Source organism: Aythya fuligula, chromosome W, assembly GCF_009819795.1.
Source record: "Aythya fuligula isolate bAytFul2 chromosome W, bAytFul2.pri, whole genome shotgun sequence".
In the NCBI taxonomy this organism is placed as follows: Eukaryota; Metazoa; Chordata; class Aves; order Anseriformes; family Anatidae; genus Aythya; species Aythya fuligula.
In genome coordinates this window covers 13281324-13293758 of record NC_045594.1, presented here as the reverse complement: position 1 = coordinate 13293758, position 12435 = coordinate 13281324, and the positions used below count along the sequence as shown (strand labels likewise).

General features: G+C 51.6%; 2 protein-coding genes across 2 annotated transcripts; both read left to right on the top strand.

Moving 5' to 3' along the window:
* The first annotated feature begins 268 nt into the window (after positions 1-268).
* Positions 269-1210, top strand: LOC116501340 (olfactory receptor 14A16-like). Its single transcript, XM_032206856.1, has one exon. The coding sequence runs from the start codon at positions 269-271 to the stop codon at positions 1208-1210; it is 942 nt and encodes a 313-aa protein (XP_032062747.1).
* Positions 1211-7163: 5953 nt separating this feature from the next.
* LOC116501339 (olfactory receptor 14C36-like) lies at positions 7164-9332 on the top strand. The gene is made up of 2 exons (XM_032206855.1): positions 7164-8057; positions 9279-9332. Exons 1-2 carry the CDS (start codon positions 7164-7166, stop codon positions 9330-9332), a joined length of 948 nt encoding a protein of 315 aa, XP_032062746.1.
* The last annotated feature ends 3103 nt before the right edge of the window (positions 9333-12435 follow it).

Here is a 12435-nt window from a genome sequence, read left to right as displayed (position 1 = left end):
AGGAAGTGAAACCAACATTTCCCCACGTTCCTCTTCACCTCTTGCTGTAGGACAGGGCTGACTCCTGAACTGCCCACAGTAGAGCCCCCTGTTCCAACAGACACCGTCAGGCAGAATGAATCATGATGCATGAAAGGGATCTGCTAAATGTCACAATATAGGTGATGATTTTAAATGAGAAAGAGAATTCGTTTCCCTCTGATACATTTCTTGTACTTTATTACTCTCATCCTCTTCTTTTTTCAGGATCACATCCTGAAAAAAGCAGATGTCCAACAGAAGCACCATCACTGAGTTCCTCCTGCTGGCATTCGCAGACACACGTGAGCTGCAGCTCCTGCACTTCGCGCTCTTCCTGGGCATCTACCTGGCTGCCCTCCTGGGCAACGGCCTCATCCTCAGTGCCGTAGCCTGCCACCACCGCCTCCACACCCCCATGTACTTCTTCCTCCTCAACCTCGCCCTCCTCGACGTGGGCTGCATCTCCACCACTCTGCCCAAAGCCATGGCCAATGCCCTCTGGGACACCAGGGCCATCTCCTATCAAGGATGTGCTGCACAGGTCTTCTTCTTATTCTTCTTGGTTGGAGCAGAGTATTCCCTTCTCACTGTCATGGCCTACGACCGCTACGTTGCCATCTGCAAGCCCCTGCACTACGGGAGCCTCCTGGGCAGCAGAGCTTGTGCCCAGATGGCAGCAGCTGCCTGGGGCAGTGGCTTTCTCAATGCTGTCCTGCACACGGCCAACACATTTTCCCTGCCCCTCTGCCAAGGCAATGCTGTGGACCAGTTCTTCTGTGAAATCCCCCACATCCTCAAGCTCTCCTGCTCAGATGCCTACCTCAGGGAAGTCGGGGCACTTGTGTTTAGTGCTTTTTTAGGCTTTGATTGTTTTGTTTTCATTGTGCTGTCCTATGTTCAGATCTTCAGGGCAGTGCTGAGGATTCCCTCTTCTCAGGGCCGGCACAAAGCCTTTTCCACGTGCCTCCCTCACCTGGCCGTGGTCTCCCTGATGGTCAGCACTGCCATGTTTGCCTACCTGAAGCCCCCCTCCATCTCCTCTCCATCCCTGGACCTGGTGGTTACAGTTCTGTACACTGTGGTTCCTCCAGCAGCGAACCCCCTCATCTACAGCATGAGGAACCAGGAACTAAGGGATTCCATCAGGACTCTACTTGAATACACACATCTTCAGCAAATTCACCTGTAATACTATGCCTAATATTAGAAATCCAGGCTTTTCTAAGAAAGAAAATAACGTGATATCTTCAATTATTAAATATCTGTATTGTTATTTTCTCTCATTATTTCACTTTTGTTTAAATAATATTTTTTCCTAGCACTGTAGAAGTCAATTATTTTCCAATTGAAGTTGGCTTCCTGTGTAGGTAAACCCAAAAAGAAATCCATCAGAAATTCACTGGTGTCAGTCTCTTCCTATCTCCTCTGGAGCTGGGGGAGCAACCTCAGCACGCAGGAGGGTCTCTGGATCAAAAGCCCAGCTGCCACATGCAGGAGCATCCTCAGTGGCCCTTGGGACTGCCCCTCACTGCCCGCTGGGCTCTGCCTCTCTGCTGCCTTCAGGTCGGGGCTGCTGCTTCCCTGGAGCCATGGCCATGGCCAGCAGCAGGATGTGGTCTTTTCACTGCTGCTCTCATTTAGCTTCCACACTGTACTTCTTTCTGTGTTAGTCTTGAGTTTTCATATGCCTTGGTGACAGTCCTGTTGTCTCTGCAGTGGCATCCCTGTGGCTGCAGACAGCAGCAGGCACTGTGCAGCCCTGGGTCACAGCTGGCCTCCCTGCTTGCACCACAATAACAAGAGGGTCTTGCTCAGGGCAATCCCAGAAGTCTGGACACCTCTTCCAAATGTGCTATCAGGAACACAGCCAAGGGGTTGCTCCCTGCTCTTCTGTTTTCTGGGCTTCTTCATGGAGTGTGGGACAGAGGCTGAAATTCCCATGGAGGTCTGTGAGGGACCAAGAGTAGGACTAAGCACTCTCGTTGGGGCAGCACTTGCCTAAGGAGATGACAACTCATCTGATTGGGACTGTGCTGATGCCAACCTGGAGAGGAATCGGGAGCTTCCAGGAGATGTCAGGGGATCTCCAGGGACAGGGTGCTCAGTGGGTAGTGATTAGAACTTCATAAAATGACTGTGCAAGGTCGTTTCAGGTAACAAACAAGGTGAATCTGAGGAGTGCATGGGCAGCTCAGACTGCTCAGGCTGGGTCAGCTGTCACTGCAGGTTCTCCTCCCAGCCTCTTGCCCTCATGCAGCCAACTGACTCCTGGGGCAGAATGAGAAGCCGAGAAGGCCTTGATGCTGTGCAAGCACTGCTCAGGAACAGCGATCAGAACCACAGGTGACCAACACAGCTCTGGTCACATATCAAAAACACAGCACCACACGGCCTGATCTGCAGGGCGAAACGCCATCCCAGCCAGTCTTTGTCCCCACAATGGATGAGAAGCTCTGCAAGGAGCCAGGAAAGTGGTAATAAGCAGTAGGACAATTGAGGAAGCCCAAAGGCCCTTCTGAAGGGTCACTGAGTGCCACCTGAGAGGCAGTGCTGGGCAGTGGGGAGGGCCAGGAGAAAGACTTGTGAGAAGGCTGTGAGAAACAAGGACACTCAGGGCTTTAGCAGATCCTTAAAGTCCTGCCTGAGTCCCCAAATGGAAAGCAATCGATGTCTGTGGGTTGACGAGAAGGAAGTGGTGAGTCCCGGATGGGGGGCAGGGCTGAAAGGCCCTGCGTGAAGCTGGAATGATGGAGAAGTGTCCACCTTGCATGTGTGCATCAGACTGGGAGCAGGGACCTGTCCTTGGTGCAGGATGGCTGGGCTGTGCTCAGCCATGCCCCAGGAGATGACCTTGCTCTCTTCCTCCCCACCACTCCCCACACGGGGCAGGCCCTCAGGAAACACCCCTGAGCCTGGAGATGCACCAACCTGCTGCGCTGAGGTGCCACTACTGCAGGGGAAGAAGGGAGGGTTGGAGAGACACATGGGGCCTGCGGGCAAGAGTGGTGTGGCCTGGGGAAGTGAGTGTCTGGGAAAAGTTACCCTGGAGCCATAGGAGCCATTCTGGAAAGGAAACTTGTAGGGAGGAACCGCACTTTTGTGGCACTGCAGAGCTGCTGGGCACATTGTGCAGGGTGCTCTGATGGACATTGGTGTCCTTTTCCATCGTGTCTTAAGTGACGCTTTTCTCAGAAATAGAGTAGCCAACAGAGCACTGACAGATAGTCTAAAATCTTGAAAGGCATCATAAGCATGCCCCTAAAAAGATAACTGATATGGGGAAATCAGGAGAAGCCTGGCCAGGAGAAATGTAAGACTGAGAGGAGGGAATAGGGGCTTGGCCAGCCAAAATTAAGGATTTTGTAGAGGTAAGAGGGTTCAGGTTATGCTGATGCAGATGTAACCGTGACTTAAAATAGTCATACAAGGCTATTCCCCAGCTTCAACCTGTAAACTTCTTTCCTAAACCTAAATGCTACTCAGCACCCTGACAGGAATCCACTACTCTAATGAGTGACCTCAACATATCCCTAGAAGACAAAACTCAGCCCATAGCTGCTTCCCCTAGCTCTTACTCTCTTAATCACTCTGATCTCTGCCCTTAATACTAGCATTAAAATGGTCTATTTAACACTAGAAAACTGCTTAAGAGACCTAATCCAAACCCTAACTCCGAATAAATGTGAGGGGCCATGGACCTGATCAGCTTGTGGGCCACAAGGAGGAGATGGGTGGGAATGCTCTGAGGAGCTCAGCTCTGCCTCAGCATCTCCTGCCCCAGCAGCAGGAATGTGACTGTGGCAGTGACTGTGAGGTCACTTCTGTCTCTGCACTTGATAGGGCAGCAGCAGGAACGTGTCACGGAAAGGGAATGTGAGGTCACGTGTCTGGAGGTGGCAGGTCACCCTTGACATAGACCTGGCATCTGCACTTTTGGGCTGACATCTGGCAGTGGCCCTGCATGGCCAGCAGAAGGCACCTGCTTGGCATGCTGACTGGGGGATCCCCTCTGCCTCCAGACCCAGGAGGACCCAGGCAGAAAGAAGGCCCCCATATGGGTTGTCCTGTCCCTTCTGCTTGAGTCCATGAGTGGGCAGCAGCAGGCACAAGGCTTGGCTGTGTGTAGCCAAGAAGCTGCAAGGCCAGCAGCAGGCCCCTGGCTTAGGAAGCTGCTGCTGAGGTGACTTGTGTCTGGTTGGCTGAGAGGCCGCAAGGAGCCTGCTGGGTTGGGATGCCTACTTCAGGAGGGGTTTCCACCCTCATCGAGCTTTCTGTGGTAATAGGAAAGAGTAGGAGAGAAAAAACAGCCACAAAGTGAAACTTGAAGTGTAGCTCTGACTATGAGCTGGAAGAAATATCCAGGGGAACAACTGGTCTTGCTGGTAGAGACTGAGGAAAAGAAGGCATTATGTTCCTCAGGTTTTGTCATCAGGTTTTCCCACACACCCATTAAAGATGATCATTCTTCTAAATCCTCTTTTATAAAAGTATTTATATATACACTTTTTTTTTTTTTTTTTTTTTTTTTTTTTTTTTTTTTGTCTTTGACGGTAGTAGATGGATTGAGCTCCAGCTGGGCTTTGGACCTTTTAATTTTCACCTGCACAGCCCCATAATATTCAGGACAAAGCTCCAGACAAACTGTCAGCATGCATGAGAAGGAAGCACAGAAAAGGTGGAACCTGGCAGCCTTCCATCCCCTGCTCTCCTGTGATTCTATGCTGCACTATTAGTCAGCTTCTTACTCCTGTATTATCCAAACGTTCCATGCAGCTCCTGATGCTGCTATCTTGTCAGAGACAGCACAGACACGGGAAGGTTGAACTGTCTGCCTGCAGACATGAACACCTGACAGAATGGAGCATCTGTCCAGTGGAATCTTGAGAAACTGCAATAGTTTGCCTAAAGGAACATCTCGAACAATAAGCGCCTAGTCCTGTGCCAGAGGAAGAGGAACTACACATCAGGGCAGACTCTACTGAGGGAGCAGTGACCAGGAGGAGGAGGGCCAGGGCACCACGAGGGATGCCTTATGAGCTGTGGTGCCCGCTCACCAGGAACGAGGCCAGCTTCCTACAGAGCTGCCTTATGAGGAGCAGGACCTCCAAGAAAATCTGAGTTATCATACTCAAGCTCAGATCCAGTGTGGCACCACACAGAAGAGGGTCTGCAGCCCTCAAGAGGTACAGGTCTGGGAGTCCCTAGGACAGCCTGGTGTGGAAAGGATCAAGGGCTCTACGAGGGATCAAAGTCACAACCCAGGTCTTTGTGTCCATGGCTATGGCTGTTGTCTCTGCCACTGAGGCCTATGAGGAGACAGCTGATTGTTAAAGCACCAGGGCCTCATTGCCTCCTCACCCCCACCCATGAACCAGGCAGGGGTCGTACCATTCTCCTGCACTTGGCCATGCACATTCCCATTTCCTACTGCCCCACAAAGAGCCCTGAGCAACCTGTCAAGGGAAAGGATCTCCCTTCATGTGTGCCATGCGACAAGACCTGGCCCTTGTGCTTGGTGACACACATCCAGTTTTCCTACACCTCAGTGTCACCTTCACATTGCCTTTGTCTCCTTGTCCTCACTGCCTCCAGGGTTCTGCTCTAACGAGCTCCAAGGGAGGCTGTGTCAGTGCTGGCCCTCAGGGGGACACTGCAGGAAACTTGCCTCTGACTTGGACTTCTGGAGAGCTGTCTTCAATTGTCTCTGAGTGCCTGAGGTTCGTGGGCTCATCAGCAAAGCCCCCAGAGGGGTGATTGCAGTGCCTTGATCTAGGCCTCTGGTGCTGAGCTGGGCTGGGCTCCTGGGCACAGAGAGATCTCGTGGCAAGAGGGCCCTGGTGCAGAGAGACAGCTGTGGCCAGGAGCAGCTCCTCTGCACAGCGCAGCAGGACTGGGGGGCTCTGACCGCAACTGGCACACAGAGAGGAGAGAAGGAGAGAGGGCTTGGAGGCACTTGGCAGTGGGAGGATGCTGAGAGCTGCCTGCAGGAGAAACCTGCACAGCCCTTGACAAGGTAAGTGTCTGGCTGCAGGGCCATGCAGCTGCAGGTCCTGGAAGGGTCTCCTCCTGCTGGGTCTTGTTTCTGGGAGGGCAGTGGGCAATGCAGTAGGCTTTGAGAGTCCTGCTGGGTTGCAGTGTGAGGTGAAGAAGTCTGGCAGAAGCCCCTTGGAGTGCCCTAAGGCAGGTGCCCCCGGTCAGCCCAGAACACCCTGCCCTGGCTGGCCATGCCGGGCTCTCTGTCAGCTGCCCCGTAGCTCCTGCAGCCATGGAGGTGCCCCTTGGCAGGGCCCTGTTGGTGGCAGGGTGCTGCAGGGCAGCGCTGAGCACAGCCGCGTGGGATGGGGTCTGTGAGCACGGGCAGGGGGAAAGAAGAGGTGGGTGCAGAGCAGCAGCTCCCTGCAGGGACAGCTGCAGGCAGCACAGAGGGGCAGGCGGCCAGAAGGAGCTGTTGGCAGAAACGCCATGGCAGGGGGGATTCGGGCACCTTGCGGCCATGCCCTGCAGTGCAGACGCCTTCCCCTGGAGCAGCCCCTCCCTGGCCTCCTCTCCCCCTGCAGCCCATGGGCTGTGGGGCAGATGGGGGTAGAAGAGAAGGTAGAGCTCAAAGAGAGGCTCCCAAGTTCTGTCTGTGTGAGAACTTCACCTCAGGTGAGGTTTCTGTCCAGCTGCACTTGGACTGGGGCTTCTCTGCTCTCAGTTGTCTCCAGTTGCTTCTCAAGGAAACTCCAGAGCTGGGTGGTTCTGTGGCTCAAAGACAGGAAATACAGGGCAGATTAGAACACAACTTGTGGGCAGTGGCCTGTGTAACTCTGCATTCAGATGAGTTGTTTGAAATAACACTGAAAAGCTCATTGATCTGACCAGTGAACTGAACTTGAGCTTCCCCCATGTTCCTGATTCCTTCCTGCTGTATAGCAGAGAGGACTCCTCTGCAGCCTACAGCAGCCCCTGCTCGCAGTGCCACTCTCAGCCAGCACCAGCCACAGCTCAAGCAGGAGAGATGCCAAAAGATTTTCGTGCAAAGAGAGAGGCTCAGGTTACGGGGTGCTTTAAGAGACACAATAGGTTTTCCTCAGAGAACTCTGTTTTAACATTCTTCTGCATTTTGCTCTTTACCAGGAAAGCATGTGTATGGACAGCAAATGCCCAACATCAGCTCTGTGAGCGAGTTCCTCCTGCTGGCATTCGCAGACACGCGCGAGCTGCAGCTCCTGCACTTCGCGCTCTTCCTGGGCATCTACCTGGCTGCCCTCCTGGGCAACGGCCTCATCCTCAGCGCCGTAGCCTACAACCACCGCCTCCACACCCCCATGTACTTCTTCCTCCTCAACCTTGCCCTTCTCGATGTGGGATCCATCTCCACCACTCTGCCCAAAGCCATGGCCAATGCCCTCTGGGACACCAGGGCCATCTCCTATCAAGGCTGTGCTGCTCAGGTCTTTTTCTTTCTCTTCTTTATAGCAGCAGAATATTTTCTTCTCACTGCCATGGCCTATGACCGCTACATTGCCATCTGCAAGCCCCTGCACTACGGGAGCCTCCTGGACAGCAGAGCTTGTGCCCAGATGGCAGCAGCTGCCTGGGGCAGTGGCTTTCTCAATGCTGTCCTGCACATGGCCACTACATTTTCCCTGCCCCTCTGCCATGGCAATGCTGTGGACCAGTTCTTCTGTGAAATCCCCCAAATCCTCAAGCTCTCCTGCTCAGATGCCTACCTCAGGGAAGTCGGGGCACTTGTGTTTAGTGTTTCTTTAGTCCTTGGTTGTTTTGTTTTCATTGTTTTCTCCTACATGCAGATCTTCAGGGCAGTGCTGAGGATGCCCTCTAAGCGGGCCCGGCACAAAGCCTTTTCCACATGCCTTCCTCACCTGGCCGTGGTCTTCCTGTTTGTCAGCACTGGCATATTTGCCTACCTGAGGCCCCCCTCCATCTCTTCCCCATCCCTGGACCTGGTGGTGGCTGTTCTATACTCAGTGTTGCCTCCAGCAGTGAATCCCCTCATTTACAGCATGAGGAACCAGCAGCTCAAACATACAGTGAGGAAACTATTTTATACCTCTTTCTTCAGCATTAATAATGTGCATAAAATACTAATAGGATTTATGCAAACAAACACTCTTAGTGCAAATTCTTGAAAGTAATTTTCTTTATTATTATTTACTATATCTTGTGGCTTTGATTTAATGTTATTCTAAGCCTCCTAATTATTATCTTATTATTATTATGAAGTCAATAATTTCAAATACCTTTACAATCGATATTCTTGTTTAAATAAAGACAATAAAGAAACTGGGACAATTTCATTAGTTTCAACTGCAATCTCTTCCCATCGTCAGTGCCTCCAGCAGTGAACCCACTCATCTAAAACATGAGGAACCTGGAACTAACGGTTGCAGTGAGGACACTGATTGAATACATATTCTTCAGCTTCGTTGACTATAACAATAAGCTTATAATCAGAAACACCTATTTTTTGAAAACTTTAAGATACATTATTTTTCTTTTTATTTGTCTGTGTTGTTAGCCAGGGGAGTTTTACGTTAGATGTTAGGAAGAACTTCTTTACTGAAAAGGTTGTTAGACACTGGAACAGGCTGCCCAGGGAAGTGGTGGAGTCACCATCCCTGGAAGTCTTCAAAAGACGCTTAGATGTAGAGCTTAGGGATATGGTTTAGTGGAGGGCTGTTAGCATTAGGTTGGAGGTTGGACTCGATGACCTTGAGGTCTCTTCCAACCTAGAAAATTCTGTGATTCTGTGATTCTGTTATTTTCACTAGCTATTTTTTCAGATATAAATAATATTAATCTTAACCTCCTACTTCTTAAAGATTTACCTATAGAACCAGGCTTCCTGTGTAGGTAAACACAATAAAGAATCCAGAAGAAATTCATTGGTCTGAGCTGCCACCTCTTCCTATCCCCTCAGCAGCTGGGGGAGCACTTGCTGGGGCACTTGTGTTTTAGTATTTCTTTAGCCTTTGGTTCTTTTGTTTTCATTGTGCTGTCCTATAGCCTATGTGCAAATCTTCAGGGCAATGCTGAGGATACCCTCTGAACAAGGCCGGCACAAAGCCTTTTCCACGTGCCTCCCTCACCTGGCCATGGTCTTCCTCTTTCTCAGCACTTCCACGTTTGCCTACCTGAAGCCCGCTTCCATCTCTTCCCCATCTCTGGACTTGGTGGTGTCACTTTTGTACTCAGTGGCACCTCCAGCAGTGAACCCCCTCATCTACAGCATGAGGAACCAGGAGCTCAAGGTTGCAGTGAGGAAACTGTTTCTATATGTGCTTCTTAAGCATCAGTGCTGTTAACATTATTGTTATTTGTATCATATCATTTTTTGTACTTAGTATTATTATCATATTGTAATAACAATAATAATCCTTTAAATGCTACCATTCTATTTTAAGTAACTGACGAGAGATTTTCATTTCATTTTTCATTTTGATTATTTTCATAACTTTTGACATTGTTTTAATTTATTAAGTAATTTATTTACTTTGACTATGTCTTCTAATCAATCATATTGAACTAGGCTTCCTCTGTAAGTACAGACAATAAAGAAGACAGCATAAATTCATTGGACTCAGTATCCCTCTCTTCCCATCTCCTCTGATTCTGGGGGAGCAGCCCCAGCATGCAGGAGGGGCTCAGGGCCAAGAGGCTCACCGCCCGCTGGGCTCTGCCTCTCTGCTGCCTTCGGGTTGGGGCTGCTGCTTGCCTGGAGCCATGGCCATGGCCAGCAGCAGGACGTGGTCTTGTCACTGCTACTCCCTTTGGCTTCCTCATTGTTCTCTTGTGCTTTCACATTCAACTAAGTCTTCAGATCTCATGTATCTTGCTGTCTGTACAGTGGCATCTCTTCCATTGCACAGCTCTTCCAAAGCTGGTGGAAGGAATATACCCAAGGAACTGCTGCATGAACGGACCTCTTGCTTTTCTGGCCTTCACTGTGGATCAGAATTTCAGAGTGCTCAGTGTAGTGCTGGACTGGGAGTTCCCTTCTTGGCTGGCCATGGCTCAGCAAACAATAACTGGCCTTGACTGGCCTGGAACTGTCCCGGTTGTGCTTAGTCTGATGGCAAATAACATGCTGGAGAGGAATGTGGAGCTGCTCTGTGGCTGGGCCAGGCGTCTTGTGCTGGCCTGGGAAGCGGGGCTGCCCCTGCGGGGCACAGGCACTGTGTGCTGGGGATCTGCCAGGCAAGAAAGCAGGGCTCCTGCAGCTTCACAGACCTCCATCTCTTGAGCCGGGTCTGGCCCCAGCGTGGGGACTGCTGGGGAGGCCCAGAGCTGCCTTTGAGGCAGCAGCTGCGGTGCCTTGCAAGGGGCTGGGGCTGTGGTGGCCGTGCCCAGAGCCCTGCAGCAGCCTGTGGTGGGCACTGCCCTGGGGACAGCACAGTCTGGGCTGCTGGGCTTGGCTGGGGAGAGGGCAGGGAGGTGGGGAGAGGTGGGCAGGGGCTGGGCTGGGCTGGGCAGTGCCCGGCAGAGGGCAACAGCAGCGTCAGAGAGCAGTGGCAGCATGCAGGGGAGGGCTCCCAGCAGGGCTTGGTGCTGCAGAGCCAGGGCTGCGCGAAGGGAGCCCAGAGCTGCAGGGGCAGGGGAGAGGAAGCCACTCTGGGCCCTTGCTGGCTTGGGCAGAGCAGGAAGGGGGCCCAGGGCATTCGTCCCCTCCCTGCAGCCTGCCAGCACATCTGCCGAGGGCCAGGGCGGCTGCTGCAGGGGCAGGCAGCTCAGCATGGCCCTTGCAGCCCCCTGCCCTGGGCCTGCCTCTGCCCTTGGCCTCAGCGCCGGCCTTGTCTGTGCTGGCAGGAGCGCTCTTGGCACGCACTTCCTGGCCTCCCCTCGCCTGCGCACAGCTGCTGCCCACTCAGGCTGCTGCCACAAATGTGTCCTCACAAGCAGCACCACCCCTTGGGCTGCTTCTGCTGGCCTCCCCCACCCAACTGCCTTGACTCCTTGTCTCTGGTGGGCCCCAACTCCTGCACCGAATTGCATTCCTTGGCTCTCAGTGACGTCTCCCCTGCCATGATGGGACATGCTTTCCAGTGTGCCATCTACCAGACACAGCAATGAATACTATGAGCAAGACTAGAGGGGTCCTCCTTCCAGCCAAGGCGGGGGCACAGAGGAAAGGGACAATTGGGTTTACTGGACTGTGTATATTTAATGGCCTGACACATCAGACACACAAATGTATCAGGCTCTACTAGACACCGGTGCAGAGTGTACCCTGATGCCATCAAGCTACAAAGAGGCAGAATGCACATGTATTTCTGGAATGACGGGGCATCCCAAGAGATAACTGCACTGGAGGTTGAAGTGAGTCTAACAGGGAAGGAATGGCAAAAGCACCTGTTATAAATGAAGTCTTACTCAATCTGAATTTAGTAATATTTATAAAAGGCAAGCAAACAGTGCTGGGTGTCTGGGGAGTCTATGCTCTACCAAGATGCACACACGAAGATCGAACTTTCTAAACGTACAGAATATTGCTTTTATATATGCCTTTACATATGTACAATCAGAAATGGTAACAAACAATCCTTTAAGTCTATTACTGTTGAAGTCCATGAATGGGGGAGCATAGTTGGAGTTGGTAATCCTGGTTGAAGTGCTCCCATATCTTCCATGACTTAACAGTCTCCATTTTCCACTCCTTTTCTTGATTACAAACACCGGAGAGTTCCAGGGCTAGTTGTGGGAACAACATGTCTTGCTAGGAACTCGGCCTTCGGGCCTTATGTATCCTATTCTTCCCAGATCGAAGAAAACATATCTATCTCCTCTTCAAGGCCAATAGGGCCTGGGTCAAAAGGCATGTCACCAGGGGGCATAACAGCAAAGGCCTGCAATGGCACTAGTGGAGGGGGCGGGGGCGATGGTGTAGTAGAAGGATTGGTGGATGAGCCTGCAGCTCCCTCACTGTCTGGCAAACCACGTGTGTCTGACTGTGGTCCCACATGGCTCTTTAAGGCCTCAGAGACTGCTTGCCAGGTGCCGAGCAGTCCCACCGCAACCTTGTCATTTTTAGTTGCAGATTCCCACACCTTGACATCAATTTGGTTCCATATTTCAGGATCATAAACTGTCTAATTGTTAAGAAGGAGAATAAGCTGTAAGGTTAGCAGGACAGTCTTTGTTTCTAAGGACGTATGATTCCCCATAATGTGCAGCTGCTTACCAGCAAGGGGCAGTTGTGTGCGTGGCTCCGCTTCTCTCAGCTTGAGCTTCTTCCCATCTCCAGTGCGCCCATTTCCAGCGACTTTCTGTACGAGAGTCTCTGAGTGGTTTGCTGAGTTTGGCCAAACCTATCTTTATGAGGTGATCAATGTGCCTGTTCCCATCCTGGTCTCTATTCTGCTAGCCTGTCCCTATTAATTCCTTTTTCATTATGTCGGGATGTCTTTTTTC